Source organism: Artemia sp. Qi Xiang Cuo, chromosome 9 (assembly GCF_049724085.1).
Source record: "Artemia sp. Qi Xiang Cuo chromosome 9, ASM4972408v1, whole genome shotgun sequence".
NCBI classification, from domain to species: domain Eukaryota; kingdom Metazoa; phylum Arthropoda; class Branchiopoda; order Anostraca; family Artemiidae; genus Artemia; species Artemia sp. Qi Xiang Cuo.
Genome location: NC_142802.1, coordinates 46,790,586 through 46,807,636, shown reverse-complemented (window position 1 = coordinate 46,807,636; position 17,051 = coordinate 46,790,586). Strand labels below are relative to the sequence as shown.

The following is a 17,051-nucleotide window of genomic DNA, read 5'->3' as shown; positions in this document are numbered from 1 at the left end:
GAACCTTAAGTTCTTCAGTTGCTACGATTTTGATAATGATTATATAAGGAAGATGAATGAAGTGAAGATAATATAGTGATTCCCTTTCTTGCTCTTCAGCTGAATCGGAATGTAATCACCAGCATTGACTTTCTCAGTATCAAACTAGAAGGTGCTGGTAGGGGGCTCGTTTTCAATGTCTATACATTAGTCTGAAGAGTTGTTGTATACAGGCTTGTCTACATCCGAATCATCATTCCAATTGTAACTCCTGTTATGAAAAACACGCCTTTTACTTTTTAGTTTTATCACTTCTCTGACTTTCTTCCAAGACGAGGGCTGGCTTTTATCCCAGCAGTAATGAGTTCTTTCACAGGGGGTATCAGTCAGTGAGCACTTCTGACTTTTTCATATTTTTTTTGTTGATTTTTCGTTTTGAGCCTTTTGTGAAGGGATGTGAATTAACGAGCTCTTTTAATCAATCATTTGCAGACCTTTGCTCCTCATTTTGATACAGATCCTGTGCTGCGTCTGTTTCAGGGTCTATGTTAAAGAAAGAGTCTAAATGTCCTACAGGACTTGCCCTGCGCAAAGAAACTTGCCTGGTGAGTGCTTCACTAGACGTGGTTGGCATTCTGTCTGAGACATATGATGAAAGGAACACATAATCCTTGAAAACATCTCTGTTTTTGGAATAGACCCCACTTCTCTGAATCCACTCATAATATTCTCAGGAGTGAAAACCTTTGTATATGCTTTTCGCAGCAGCTAAGCAATATTATACACTGATATAGTTTTACATTTATTGGCCGTCATAAAACTTGCAGCTTGTTGGTTAAAGTAGGTCTTGAGGGGCCCCATGACTGTCCTGTCTAGAGGCTGTAGTTTGTGAATAGTGTGAGGAAGGACTGTTAAAAGTACAACACCATTATTTTTTACTAGATTAAGCAATTCAATTGTGTATCCGCTGATGTGGTCATCTAGTATCAGAAGTACACGTGATTGTTTGGAGGGTTTGACATGATTGGCAAAAAAGAGAGGTAGTCTACCAGCCAGAAGTATTTTCTGAGCCGGTCATGATGGTTCTTGGTAGGCTAAAGCTTGAGTAAAATTTCCGGACACTGTTTTCCAGGGGAAATAGGTGGAGGAGGGACTGAGTTCCCAATTTGCATTAACACCAGCACAAATCATGGTCAACTGAAATCTTTCTGCAGACGTGACCTTCCCTACTTGCTTCTGGCCTCGTCGTGCAATGATTTTTCCAGGCTTGTGGACGTTTGTCAGACCCAATTTGTCTACATTCCAAATGTCTTGTGATTTGAACATGTGTTTTTATATTCCTCACTCCAGGTTTTCAAAGAAAGCTTCTACAGTGTGACGGTTTAAAGCAGTTACCCGTCCTAGGCATGTACCTTCTTGCGTTCTTGCTGACAGAGTTTTAGGGCAAGCCATAAAACCGCGGTACCAATCCTCACCTTCAATTTCTCCACTAATTTTGCATTTCCAGTTGTCCTGTACTTTCATACCCTTAATAATGGCATAATTGTATGCTAGTTTACATGCTTCTACGGGTTTACAGTCGAAATACACATCAGCTATCGTTTTCAAGTAACTTTTTAGTCCTTTTTCTTTTTCCTCTGTAAATATCTATCATATGTTTCAACCGGGTGTAAGGAAACTCAGGTCCAGACAGAAGAGATATGTTCAGCTTCTCAACTTGTTTCATGTAGTCTTGCAGCATTCCTCTACAGACACCCATGGCAGTTCCAGACAATTCGACTCACTTTTTGTCAACTAAGACAGAAGAAACTGTTGTTTTCTTTTCTTCTGGATACCAGTCCCTTTCTTAATTTTCTCCGCTGTTTTACTTTGAGCAATTTTATGTTGAGTGAAATTTACCAGGAAAAATAGAATTTCATTTCACCTACTGATCTGACAGGGTTAAACATAGCAGAATTAATCAATTTTTGGGTTTTCAGTTTACCTTCAACCTTAAGATATGCTGTTTACTCAGCTTTTACCAGTACAGCCTACGTTCGGACCCCTTGGCTCGGCATGTCAAACCTGCTCCGGATATTATGGCCGAACGTAGGAATTCATGATCCCGCGGGATAAAAAAAAAAGCTAGCAGCAGACCTGTGAAGATGGCACGTCTCCGAAGATTCCAAAAGATAGGCAAATAATATGAGAATACAGGGTGAGTATATGGATTATCAAGCATTCGTAATTAGGCGTACACCTTCAGACAAATATTCAACAAAATTCTGGATTTATTCACCATAAACCGAGATCCAATCTGAAATTTTTGGTAAAAAGTTTTAATAGAGGCCAGACATTTTAAAAACATATACTGTCATCTGTGAGAGCTTTTATAATCCACCAGAAGTCTCCGTAGGTTTTTATATTGAGATTATTTGCTTTCGCCAAACGTAGGCCATGATGATCGTGGGCCGGTCTCCCCTAGTTTTTGACAACGCATTTTTTTCAAATTGCAAAGAGGACTGAGAAAAGGGGTATTCAGGGGGGATTGTAAACATCCATTTAAGGGTTTTCAACCAATGAGATGTCATTGATGCACTGTTTGTGGTTCCAAACCTTTTTACTAAAATGACACCAAAGTCGCATTTTTGGTGTCATACGGAACTTGACGGTGGCATTGTCAGGATAAATTTATATAAAGCATGTAGACGAGAGCAGTAGCTTTCGAATGCGGTCTTACATAGCTCTTTATGATGCTCCAATGACCTATTGGTGCAAGAGCTAGAAAAATAAAGAAGAAAAAAGAGACATTAGCGTTTCAAGCTCTTTACTAAAATTCCAGAAAAGTGTTTTCGTGATCAACTTTTACTATTAAGATAAACATAAATAGCAGTTGTTATTCCTCAATCAGTTGTGAATGAAATACTTTCTTCATTAGGCTGGTATTTCACAATGTTTTTTTTTTTAGTTTTCGCTCACTAAGCGACATGGAGGGAGAGAATCCAGGAGGGGGATTGTAAACCCCTGGTTAAAGGTTTTCACCCATTGTCATTCCAATAGTGCACTTTTATTTCGACTGACGCCATTTTCGAGTGGCTTCAAGCTCTTTTTGAAATTCAAATAAACTTATTTTCGCAATTAAATTTTACTTCCAAGATAAACAGAAATAACAGTTACCATTCCTAAATCAGCTTTAAATGACGAGCTTTTAACACTTCATAGTTGTTTTTTTCATACGCGTCTGAATTTTCGATTACTATGGGTCGAAATTCACTCTTTACCAGGTTTCAGCTATTGTCACAACTGTGATTTTATTCTCAGGAGCAAATATTGCAACTGTAGCCTCATTTGTAACTGGTGCCTTAAAACTCTTAAATATCAAATTTAAGGAAAAACTAAAAAAAATAAAACAAATAAATAACGAAAAATGCATTTGCTGTTTCTTGATTTTAAACTTTCATGTATAATTGTTCACTTTTAATAAACAGGCGCAAAATCCTTCAATTCATATTGGATGAAAATCATAAGTTATTGGTAAAAATATAATCTAAATAGGCCTACTGTATTTGTCTTTGGACAATTACATTACAATTTTGAGTCCTGTGTTTAAAATTAATCAGACACCAAAAACCCCTTATTATTAACTTAAGTGTATATCAAGCACCATGTGTGAAATATACCCCTAATTGCCTTTTGGTTTGTGACACTAGTTTGATCATTAAGAGCAACCTCTGATTAATCCCAAGTCAAAGGAGGTACAAAATGTCTACGCTGATAAAATAAGGGGGAGGGGTCTCGGGCCCCAAGCTAATTTTAATACTACAATTAGTCAAACCCAAAGAATTATGTGATTCAGAGACATAATTATATACCATGTGCAAAGTATGTTCTTACAATTGATTTAAGACAGTCATCTGATTATTTAAGGCCATTTCTAAAACAATCCCATAACAATTACGAGTCGAAAAAGGTACAGCATGTGTACATGGAGAACAGGGGGGGGGGGAGGAGGCTTGGGTCCAGGGCCAACTTTTGGCCTTTCAGAAACATTCCCTAACTGATTCCTGATCAGCCAGAATATGAAGGAATGGCAAAATTAATATAAGAATGAAATTCATAATAGATACGAAAGAATGCCAAAAAAAGTAAATTCACAGATAAAAACCAAGAAAGATTTGTGAAATTAGGCGAGGAGGTTGGTACCCCAGGGCCTTGAGGTTATACAGACGCAAATTGTTCATCAATCCTGATCTTAACAGAATATAAACCGTCCTTAAATACCAGCTTTGACAGAAGTCAAACATCAATTATGAATTATGGACTTAACATGAGCACGATGGCACATTTTTAGAAAAAAGTGGCAGACACGTTATTCCGCTGTCAACATTGACATAATAACTGCTAAGAAAACTTTGGCTCCGTCTACAAAACTTTATAGGAGTCGTTGCAGGTGTTTTGTTTCTTCTCCTTACATATGAGGGTCGTTTTTTTAAACCTCCGGTTGGCTGTAAATAAAAGACAACTTCTTATAAAACATTAATTTTATTACCAAAGGATTGGTACACTCACGGTTGCTTTTCGACATAATCACCGAAAAGATTGAGGCATTTATAATATCTGTGGACAAGCTTTTCAATAGCCTCTTCAAAGAATGTTGCCTCCAATGAATTCAAATGATTCCTGACGTTGGTTTGAAGGTCCTCATTGGTTTAAAAGCACTTCTTTCAAAGCCATGTCTTAGGGTCAGAAAAATATGAAAGCCGTTGGGTGCTTAAGTCAGGACTTTACGGCGGATGACCAGAATTATCCCGTTAAAATTGTTCGAGAAGCCGTTGAGTTGCACCAGCAGTGTATGGTCAAGCATTGTCACGTATCAGACAAACTCCAGTAGTTAGCTTTCCTCTTCGTTTGATTTGAATGGCTCTACTCAACAACGTAAAGTTTAAAAGGAAATAGCTGCACAATAATTTGAGCTGCACAGCTGCAAAATAACTCATTGATTCTTCAGCTATTTATTGCGAAACTTTAATTCGTTTGACAGAAATCACAGGTTGAAAAAAAAGACCCTCATAGTATTTATTCGAAAACCTACCATTTAAAACTGCTCTTAGACAAATCCCAAAAGCAGCTAATATTATGTTAGCTAAGCAGCAAAGCTCAGCAGATTTAGACAATTTTTCAAGCGACAAAATTCTATAGGAGCGAACCACTGAATTATTATAAAAAAGATAAAGCAAAAAAACAACATTATCATCGTTAACATACTTCAAGCTCCTCAGATAGCCAATGGACTCTAGACTGGATTTTATGAATATCTGCTTCTCTCTTCCACTTGATTAAATATCTCGGCAGTAAAGAGGTGTCGATTCCAAGGATACCAGCAGTCATTCTCATGGTGGAAAAATCATTAAATTGCTTAGTGATCATAGTCAGGCGCTTCTCAAGTAAGTCTGCAATATATAGAATGAAATATTTAGGCTACCATTAAATGGATTTAGCCCCAACCAGAGAGAACGATAAACCAGTAAGTCTGGAAAATCAAGTCGGAGTTATAAAAAAAAAAACTTTGACGCCATCTACAATAAGCACATTACTGTAAAAGCCAAAATCAAGATGTGGGATGTATCTAATTGTTGGGTTAAATATTAAGGCCCATCGATGCTAAAAAGAATTGCCCTATCTCATCCATTATAAACGTTTTTAGTTTGTGTGGCCAAACTATTTTGAATTATGTTGGCGGCCTTGATATAACTTGCGAAACTTGGATAATTCATTTGAATAAACAAGAGAAAACTAAAGCCCATACCGAAATTCCAAGATATTTAGGAAAAAACATTTAATTTCTTGCAATTTGGGCCTGATATAGATATATTTAGTTTTGATAAGACTTACATCATCAGGAAGTGTGAATTTTGATTTTTCTATTAATCGGAGCAGAATCTTATAATTTAAGCTCAGGAAAGGTCAGTCACCAAAAATATTTTAGTCTACCTGCTCGAAAAATACTAAAATCAGTTCAAAGGAATTATCATTTGATTGATCTGGTCGCTTTGGGAATGCCTGTGCTGCCACCCGCCTTAATTGACAGGTTAGCCGTGAATAGGTAATTACATTTCAGTGTCTGTACCAATACTTGTAAGTTGGTTGGTAGCTTCCCGCTTTTTCAATTTTCTGCTTGAGAATTCAAATAGTGGACTGTAAGTGAAATTTTAGACAAGATTTGATGGTTTAGTTATAATTTTCAGTCAACTGATCATCACCCTTATCATTTCCTGAAAGTTCCAAATTAACACACTCAGGCGTTCCTGAGTTACAGCCTTTTGACAACCCGTATACACATTACGTGTTTTGATTTAGTTCAACGTTCCCCTCTCTGAAGTGCTCACCAGAATGCCCTTCGTCTTTTCGGAAAGTAAAGGTCAAAGATGCATACCTTTCTTGATAACATTTACTATATATAAACATTGAACCAATTGCCTAACTTACAGCCCCAAAGGTATAAGGAGGGCACCCCAAAGGTATAAGTACTGGACCTGTATAAGTGTTGTATTCACGCTTCTACCAGCACAGAGGAGGGAAAAGCGAGGCAGGGCATCATGGGCAAGGAAATTCTTGGGGGATGGTTGGTAACAAGTACTACCAGGAGCTTTGTTTTCACCGATTTTTAGTGGTGATGTTCCTCTTTTCCTATACAAAATTTTAAATATATTTAAGCCAACATATACAAAGTCTTTGAACATCAGACAACATTATTCTGGAGGTCGTGATGGCTTCAGCCACGTAGAAGACCAAGTTATGCAGAACTTCTATCCACAGGAACGATAATACCCGTCTCTGTTCACCCAAATTTCTTTAGTAGAATTATTATAAAGAAGTTATTCAACAAAAATATTTTTCATCGAAAATTTTGACCAAATAATCAGATCTTGTCCAAAATTCTTACTTACAATCAAATATTTGAATTCTCAAGCAGAAAACTGAAAAAGCGGGAAGCTACCAACCAATCCACTTTAACAGCAATAAACAACTTTCAATTTCCCTTCTAATGACCATCTGGAAATATCCAGGGGGAATAAAGGTAGGAATTATCAAGGAGGGAAGACATGCCGGCTCCCGTATGTTAATACTATGTATTAAGTATAGATATACGTTTCTTAGCTGTCTTTACCATTCAAATTTTCCTATTTAGGTTAAGCTAAAACCCATGTCGGATTTTCCTTAAAATTACCCTGATTCCCTTTTATTTACTTCTAGTTTTCAGCTATTTAATCCACCCCCCTCCCCCCTCGTATATTCTTCAAACATAATTCAATTTCTTATAACGATTGTCCTAGGAAAATCCACAGGAAAACACACATTCAAATTTGATTTAAATGACTATTAATTTTACTTGTTTTTGTATTTCTATTATTCTGCCCCGCCCCACCCCCACCCCCACTAAGCAAGGAGCGACTCAGCTCCATAGTAACCGAGACTCTAAAAAAACGGTGATGACGGGAAACGGTAAAAAAACAGGATCAAAAGAAGGTGATGGACTTTGTCTTAAGGAGCACAAGAAAGACAATGGGAGACCACGGATTCAAACAGATTATCAAACGGACTTAGATTATCCTGATGATTTACGCATGCTAGATGAAAGTGTGAGTAAAATAAATGAACTTTTAGAGGTTTTGCAAGTTCAGGGTGCTAGAATAGGTTTGAAAATTAATGCTTAAAGACTAAGTCAATAAGGCTAGGAATAAGTGAAGATGAAAAGGTGAAGTTGGGTAACGAAATGATTGATCAGGTGGGCAGCTTCACTTACCTTGGTAGTATTATTAGTAAAGACGGTGGGAGCAGTAAAGATGTTAAAATGTGGAACATTCAAGGCTCAGGGTGTTTTACACAATTAAAAAAAGCTTGGAAGAACAGGAAGATAAGTCTGCAGACCAAGATAAGAATATTGGAAAGTACAGCGATGACAGTGGTCAACTATGGCTCTGAACCACAGGCGCTCCAAAAAGCGGATGAAGATTTACTAGATGTATTCCGGAGAAATTGTTCTAGGTACCCGTCTGACTGACCGTAACAAACTGTAGGCTGTACAAAAATATGGTTCAATCCCGCTTTCTAGGGCAATAATGAAAGAAAGGTTGAGATGGCTGGGGCACGTTCTGCGGATGAAGGATGACAAATTACTGAAGATTGTCCTTTTCGGCCAACTCTCTAGGGCTAAATGGAAAGCAGGTCGTCCTCGTCTGGTGTGGGAGGGTGTCATCAAGTAAGATTTAAAGGAAATGGGAACTTCCTGAGAGGGTTTAAAGAGGGAGGCTTTGAATAGACTGGGATGGAGGAGGAGCGCGTGTTGGCCTCAGGCGGCTTGTGGCTGGGGTGACTTGTTAATAGTAGTAGTAGTACCAAAAAAATCAGCTTCTTATGCTGATTCCAAATGTATAAGATTCATCAAGTTTAGTGTTACCCGCCAACAGTTACGGTAAAATTGTCCTGACTTTGGAAATAGAGGGAAACACCGCCTAAAGTGAAGGAGTCTTAATAAAAATCACATCAACAGATTCAGTGGATCAGAGAACTCTATTGAAAGAGTTTCAATCTTTTATATATTTTGCATGTCTTTTCCAGAAGAAAAATCACGGATGCGTGTTTGTTCGTTTGTTGTTGTTGTTGTTGTTTTTTTTTTGTTTTTTTTTTTAAGGGGTGATCGTATCGAAATAATGATCCTAGAGGATCGGAAGAAGGTGCATTCGAACGGAAATCAAAATGCTACTGCCCTTTCTAAGTAGCCCAAAAGATTGGAGGGCAACTAGCCCCCTTCCCATGCTCCTTTTTCCCAACGTTATCTGTTCAAAATTTTGAGGTCATTTGGTTCAGCATTGTTGAAAGATCCAATAGCTATGTCTTTAGGAGTAAAATGACTCCCACTGTCCGTTAGGAGAGGCCTTTAAGTTATGAAATGTGCCCATTGTTTACGTATAGTATTTGTAATTAAGAGGTATGCAGATATTTTTCGGGGGGGAGGGGATATTTTATGTTTGGGGTGGGTTTCTATACGGAGAACTTTCCGAGGGAAGGGAAAGTTCCGGGGGTGAAATTTCCATGAGAAACTTCACACTCGGGGGGAGGTGGAGATTTGACAGAGTTCCTATATGAAATTCTTTTCAATTGTCAAACTGTCTCTTTGTCAGCTCAATTTTGCATGTGGAGATGTTACGAGGAATTATTTGGGGGCTATTTTCACCATGTGTGGATTACTGGCAAAAGATTTCCATGGAAGGGGCGGATCTCCGGAGTGATCGAGAATATGATTAGAAATTAACGTTTTTTTTCCAATGAAAGTATGCTAAGGAAAATTTATCAGGCTGAATCATCTACAAGAAATATTAAGAAATTTTCAGCGAGAATGGAACTGTCTGGAGAGAATTTTACGGGGGGGGGGGAGATTATTTTACGTGGCAGTAAATTTCCACGGAAATTTTCCGTGAAGGAGGGGGGAATGTTTCATGGAGAGTGAGCCAGATTTACCGGTATTATTTGAAAAACGATCAGATTTCAAAAGAAAATCAAGTTTTTTACCTGAAAGTAAGGAGCAACATTAAAACTCAAAACGAACAGAAATTGTTCTGTATAAGAAGGGATTGTCCCCCTTCTCAAAACCCTGCTCTTTATGCTAAAGTTTGACTGTAGTTCCAATTTTGTAAAAACGGCTACTGAAACACAAGGGCCGTTTAATTAGAATAGGAAGGTTTTTTAGAAGTACTAAAAACTTTAGCGTAAAGAGCAAGGTATTGAGGAGGGGGATGGGGCAACACTTTCATATATAGAATCATTTCTGTTAGTTTTGAGTTTTAATGTTCCTCCTTACTTTCAGTTAAATTTTGTTTGTTAATTTATTTAATTCAGTTTCTTAGAACGAGTGTCCAAGGCAAACTCAAGAAAAACATACTTTCAAATTTGATTTTCGAAGATAAATTTTCTTGTAAGCGTTATTATCCAAAATTGAGGACGGAAACAGCGTAATATGGCAATCCGTGAGTCATTTCTAGGCATGTCGAGGGGTAAATAAAACCGCATGGATTGCTTCAAAGAAAATGTATTCCAGCATTAGTTTTTATATGTCCTACTGCATGCATTAAAAAAAATGCTAAAAATGAGTTAATTTATACTTATACATGTAGGCCTATATGTTTTTACTGTGTATTGTGTCGACGTTTCTTTGCGGTCCTTATCATTGAAATTTGTATATTTAGGTAAGGTTAAGACCCTGGTAGGGTTTTCTTCAAAATTATTGGAAACTTTCTTTTTAATTTAGTTCTTTATATACTCATAGTATCCGGCTTCTTCAACCCCCCCCCCCCTCCCTTATATTTTTAAAACACATTCTAAATCTTAGAAGAAGTGTCCTGGCCGAACCCTAAGAAGAGAAATAAAGGATTGAGAGAAATAAAGATGTTTTCCTCGATAATAAAATCAGCGTCCATTTAAAGAGGAACCATAATTATTTTTATCAAGTTCAGATGAAGCTGGAGTGTTGCGACCTTGACCTACGGTATTTCGTTGGTTACTTCGGCAAAGGAGATATGCATGAGGAAAAAATCAACCGCGACAAAAATTTCTAGCAACAGAAAATATTTCTGAAGCTCCGTAGATTTTATATGGAAGCTTTGTTACCTAATTAAATAAAAACAAAGTGTTTTTAACTGAAAGTAAGGAGCGACATTAAAACTTAAAAAAAACAGAAATTATTCCGTATGTGAAAGGGGCTGTCCCCTCCTCAACACCTCGCTCTTTACGCTAAAGTTTTTTATTGTTTTAAAAAATAAAGTTGTGAGACAGAGTCAAACTTTAGCGTAAAGAGCGTGACGTTGCGGAGGGGACAGCCCCTTTCATATACGGAATAATCTCTGTTCGTTTTAAGTTTTATTGTCGCTCCTTACTTTCAGTTAAAAAAACATGTTTTTTTTATTTAATTTCTGAACATTTTTGAATTAATGCAGCTTTGATTTTGGCTTACCGTACATAAATAATTAAAACGAAATTTGCATATTAATTTTACTCTTGTTGGCTAAATGGATTTCTCGAAATTTTGTTTTGACTTAACATATGAATTAACTTACGTAACGAACTTCTATATTCGTATAATTTTAATACGTATATTAGGGAGTTCTCCCCCTAGTCAATACCTCGCTCTTTACGTTAAAGTTCAATTTTTGTTCCAATTCTTTAAGAATGACCCCTTAATCACAAAGGCCGTTAATTAGCATAAATGGCTCTGATGAAAGTACAAAAGAAAAACTTTAGCGTAAAGAGCGAGGTAATGACTAGGGGACAAACCCAATCATATACGTAATAACTTCTGTTCGTTTTAAGTTTTGATGTTGCCCCTTACTTTCAGTACTTTTTTTTATTTAATTTCTGATTGTTTTTTGTATATAATGCAGGGAAATCCAGCGCCCCCTTCATAACAATTTCCCTTCCTCCATTAAATCTTCCTCCATGGAAAGATCCTCCCAAGTAACCCCCGACCCCCCCCCTCAACTACCAGAAAAAAAATCCCCCTTAAAAACTTCTGCATACTTCCCAATAACCGATACTATAAGCAAACATTGGGCAAAGTTCATAACTTGCAGCCGTTCCCCCGGGGACTGCGGGGGATTAAGTCGTCCTCAGAGACATAGTTACTGTATTTTTCGACCAAGCTGAACAAAATGGCTATCTCAAAATTTTGATCAGGTGACTTTGGGAAATAAATGAGCGTGGGAGGGGGCCTAGTTACTTTCCATTTTTTTGGTCGCTTAAAAAAGGCATTGGAACTTTTAATTTCCGTTCCAATGAGCACTCCTGCGATATTCTAGGACCACTGGGTCGATAGGATCAACCCTGGGGAGCAAAAAAAGCTTTTTTCTTCTGGCAAAAAATACCAAATTCCACATTTTTGCATAGGAGCTTGAAACTTCTATAATAGGGTTCTGTGATACGCTGAATCTGACGGTGGGAAACTTTAAGTTTTTAATTTAAGTTCTATTACTTTTAGTGGGTGTTTCTCCCTTTTTTCAAAAAAGGCAAATGTTTTTCAGGTGTGTAACTTTTGATGGGTAAGACTGAACTTGATGAAACTTATATATTTGAAATCAGCAAAAAAATCTGATTCTTTTGATGTATCTGTTGGCATGAAAATTCTTTTTTTAGAGTTTTGGTTACTATTGAGCCGGGTCACTCCTTACTTACAATTCGTGAACGAACTGTTTGAAACTGTGGACGGTAGAGTGACACGTAATATGGCAATCCACGAGCCATTCCTGGGCGAGTCGACGGATAAATAAAACCCTCACATATTCATGTTAGGCTAGCTAGGTTAGTTTCTAGCGGAATTTATACTTATGTATGCAATTACTCTATATTGTACCCAAATATACGTTTCTTAGCGGTCCTTGTCATCAAAACTCAGGTTAGGCTAAGACCCTGGTAGGGTTCCCTTTAAAATTACCATTCATTTCATATGTTTATGTATTTATAGTGTTTCAACTAGTCCCCCAGTCTATTTTTCAAAGTTAATTTAAAATCTTACAACGATTGTCATGAGTAAATCCAGAGAAAAAACACGGTTTCGAATTTGACTCTCAACGAAAATCTTCAAATTGTTTGTGTATTTATTGAGTCCAAATAATTCCTCGCTTCCTACCCAAAGAAGATACTTTCGAATTCGACTTTCAATGATTTTTTTTTTTAGTTGTTCGTGCATTTACACTTTTCTGACTAATACCCCCCCCCCCCGGATGATTCCCTCTCTAGACGGTTACCCCTCGAAAAATTATACCTGCGTATAAAGCTAACCTCATTTGATAAAATTACCGGTTCAACCAAAATTCCTTCTCTTACACTTTCTTTTCTTCCATCAAGGTGCGATGCATTCGTAAAAACAAACGTGCTTTCACTAATTCATTTGAAAATGTCAACTTTTCTTACTAGTCAAACCCCAAATTCTTAGTTGATTTTGATAACGAAGTCCCCTGGAGAGGTCGCTAATTGAAGCTTTCTTTCTGACCAGTTCACCGACAAGAGAGAAAGATTGAAAATCAAGAAATAAATTTTAAGTCAAGTATACCCTTACACAACTTGGCACTGACAAATTTCATTAGCCTTTATGAAAATCAAAGTATAGAATTAATTTTGAAGGGGTTTTAAGTTTTAGAATGGCAATGCATAGAAACATCTATTCTAAAGATGTATTTTGGTTTAAGATCTGCTGAAACGGCTTATTTTTTTTTAAATAGACATCCAATGAGCCGTTACGCACTCAAAAAAAAAAAAAAAAAAAAAAAAAAAAAAAAAAAAAAAAAATCCCATAATAAACTAATCTGAGAGGACATGCACACAAAAGAACATGACTCATGATTACAATTGATTGCTTGCAGGAGGACCAGGCATTTCCCTCATCCTCATCTTGCATCTGAAATTCAAACTTTTGTGGGAGTTCGTTTAACCGTAAACACCCCAAGCTCACGACAAGTTAAATACAGCAGTTATTGTTTGCAGTCAACTGCAATTAAATGCAGTCAAAACTTCAAATACCCTGAAAAAAATCTTTAAATTACTTGACTATTTGAAAGAACAGGCAAATTTTACATGAAACTTGAAATGCACAAATATCAAGAATGAGATTATAGCCAAACTTAATTCTGGTTAATTTGGCAGCTTTTTTGGATTTTTCTAGCTCAGTTTGCTAACATTATGTTCACAGATAAAGGACCAGTCCAACTGGTTAGAAGAAAGGGGGGAGATACATTTTCCGTTAAGGGTGCAACGGGGGTAGCCTAAATCAGAAAAAAAAACTGCATTTTTGGATAGCTATTTTTCTTTCTTCCACACGGGAGAGCAATGCTAGTAGTTGGACCCTTTACCTTTGCCAGTGCAGCTACACTGACTGCACTGACTGTGGTATGATAGTTTTTTGTCCTCATAATAGCCATAACCCCGCAATGATCTTTTTTCTTAGTTTCTTACTAAGTTAGTTAGTTTTTTTCTTAGACAAAACCTTTAAAAGGGATCAGGATTCTCTGAAAGAGAATAGATTTTTAGCCAGTCTAGAAAATAAAACTGTAAACAATAGCAAGGGTTACTCAGAATATTTCTAACTTGCGCAATTGTGACCGCTTTTTGCATATTAGGACTTGGATTTTTACAAAAAAGAAAAGACAAAATGTATTCTAAGTCCAAAAATGTGACTCAATTCGTAAATTCAGCATTTCTAATATAAATTTTCTTCGAGCACTTCGAAGTTTTTTTTGCAATCCCTTTTCTTCCCTCTATATGGAATTCATTTGTTATTACAGCAATTAAAATAAAATTATCCAATGCATAGAAATATCAAAAGAAAAATGCATACAGTATTTAGTATAAGATAGCTGTGTAAAGAGATTAAGGCACAGTTGCCAAAAGACTAGAAAAACTAAGTAGTTTTAAATTATTGCGTTAAAAAACCGAAATTCAGATACAAGAACAACGAAATAAATCTTGGACTTCCTTTGAGGAATATTGCTGACAGTAATTAACTCATGAAACTAGAATATTGACAAATTGCCTAGATAATAATACATCTAAAACAAACTTATGTTTGCTAAATTCCCCCTAAAGAACATGGAGTTTTGAAACCAACCTGGTTCAGCAGTAAGTAGTTTCGCGAACTTCATAATTTCTTCTGGCTCAAAATCTTCAGCTTTCAGTCTGTTAAATCTCTTAGCAACGACTTCAGGTTGTTGTACACAAACAGTTACAAGATTTGGAGTCTTCTTCAGGGCTTTTATAACGGGCCGTTCTGCCAAACCTGACAGACCTTCCAAATATTTCTTAGCTAGCATCATACTTTCAAGCTCCTTTAAAACTGTATTCTCCTTGTAGTTTGCTCTATACTCCCTTTTTTGAACTGTGTTTATCCTCTGAGCTTGATTTATTCCTTGTGAAAGGATTGAAATAGCATCTGGTTCTGGTATAGACAAAGCACAGTGTTCTTCTTTTTCTCTTTGCAATATAGCACTTTCTCTACGTTTATTTGCGGCAATTAAAGCTTCGTCAACACAACTAATTTCATCAATTAGAATATTCCACAGTGATTCTTCAGATAAAGTAGTAAAAAGGGGCCAGCTTGAATATTTACTAGGATATGGAGGTATAGAAAAGAGTAAGGATCCTGTTATCGAAGGCAAGACCACAACTACTGTTTTCACAACTCTTGGTAGACGCTTAAAGTTTTTTGAATGGCTTCCAAACAGAGTCAGCATTGCACACACAAACAACAGTGAAATAACAAGAGCATCCCGTTCCCACTCTAGATCAGATCTAGATCTAGAAAAAGAAAACATTAGAGCAAAACTTTTGTAGTTACTATAACTTTTCATGTTCCTCAAAATATATTTTGGTGTTTAACTATCTCAGCATCTGATCAAAATCTCTGATTTAACTGAACCATGACATGATACAGACCTTGAACTAAAGAACGTTGTAGATCAATGCACTAAAACCACTTATATTACTGACACTAATAATAAATGCAACCTACAAATCTTTGTAACAATCTATTCCAACAATCATGCAAGACAGAAAACAACCATTCTCTTTGATTTTTAATTAAAACAAAATACGGTTTTTAATGCAATTAAAAAGCATGCCCAAAGCTTAAAAGTCTACAAGTAGAAAATATGCTATCATGCAGCCTTATAAGAGGCTGTCATTTCGATTCCTCCCCCTTTACAGTAGGGTTAAGATTTACCACGTAAGAAACGGTCATTAATCAATTAGCAATTGATTGTTTGTTGAATGAATTTACTAATCTTCACATGTTTGATTTAGGCTACCTGTTTGGTGAAACAACTGCTAATCTTTTGATGAAAAGCTCACAGGATGAAAAATCAGAGACAAATATCAAAATATCAAAAGAACGTTTTACATTCGTAGGGTTTCACCTATTTTACGTCACTAATTAGTCCAAGTGTTTTGAAGTGGCCAACCCATGACCCGCGGGCCGCATGCGGCCTGCCGTAAACATTTTTGCGGCCCGCGAGATTCTTCACACTTTTATATTCTGCGCCCTCATGATGCGCGCACATCTTGGAGCCATATTATCGATGTTTTATATTATGCAAGTAGAGTTATTAAAACAGAGAATTACGTTTGATCACATGCACTTGCGCATTGACAATTTAAGAATTTTCTGAAAGAATTAGATTCTGAATACGGTGACGTTGTGTACTCAGTCGTGTCAGATGGTTAAATTGAGATCGACTTGTAAAAGCTAAGTGAAAACGTGGAGAAACAAATATTGCAATTTTGAAATAAATATTTTTCTATGATTTTATTGCATTGTTTTTTTTAGTACTATATTTTTTACAATGTGCATTTAGTATCCTTATTATTATTATCTTTGTTTATATATAAAAATAATAGTAAACATAATTAATAAAAATTCATTATTTTTCAATTTGTCACTCCATAAAATATCTATAATAGGTTTGAATCTAATATGGGTATATATAATTTTATATGCGGCCTGCGGAGTTATGATGCATTTTCAAAGTGGCCTGCAAGATAATTTGGGTTGGCCATCCCTATACTAGACAAATGTTTTAAAAATTACTGGGCAATTCAGTTTTTTTGTTGCTTTTTTTCAAAGAAAAAAAGAATTTCTTAACTCTACAGAATATTCAGAGCAAGAATACCAATATTGTTTTTAACCTGGCTGTTTTGTTGTTAGTGACAGCAGTGTCTGAACTTTTTCCAAATTATCACAGTCTTCACAGTAGTTTTCCAAGAATTTCTCTAGCAAAAATTTTATTCTTCAAATCTCCTAAATTTCCCAAAAAGGATCTTTACTTTTTAATTTTACATAGAACCTAAAACGAACATTATTATTAGTATATAGTTCAAAGTTAAAACATGTGATGACAAGTATGACCTAAATATTTTCATAAATTAAGGAATCTATAACTAAGCTTGTGCTAAATATAACAACTAATTATTCAATGTGGCATAACGTAGAATATTCTGTTGTAACTTTTTTTAACCAGATTTTTAAGCTACCCCTACACCTCATAGAGCACAACATG

The 17,051-nt window shown here is 36.2% G+C and overlaps 1 protein-coding gene across 1 annotated transcript in view; it reads right to left on the bottom strand.

Moving 5' to 3' along the window:
* mTTF (mitochondrial transcription termination factor) overlaps positions 1-17,051 on the bottom strand; it is a 47,053-nt gene that overhangs the window by 18,360 nt on the left and 11,642 nt on the right. The window contains exons 3-4 of the mRNA XM_089095001.1: positions 14,609-15,294; positions 5,224-5,408 (exon numbers count right to left, since the gene is read on the bottom strand). Of these exons, the coding sequence (XP_088951127.1) occupies positions 5,224-5,408; positions 14,609-15,294 (871 nt within the window). The remainder of the gene's footprint in view (positions 1-5,223; positions 5,409-14,608; positions 15,295-17,051) is intronic.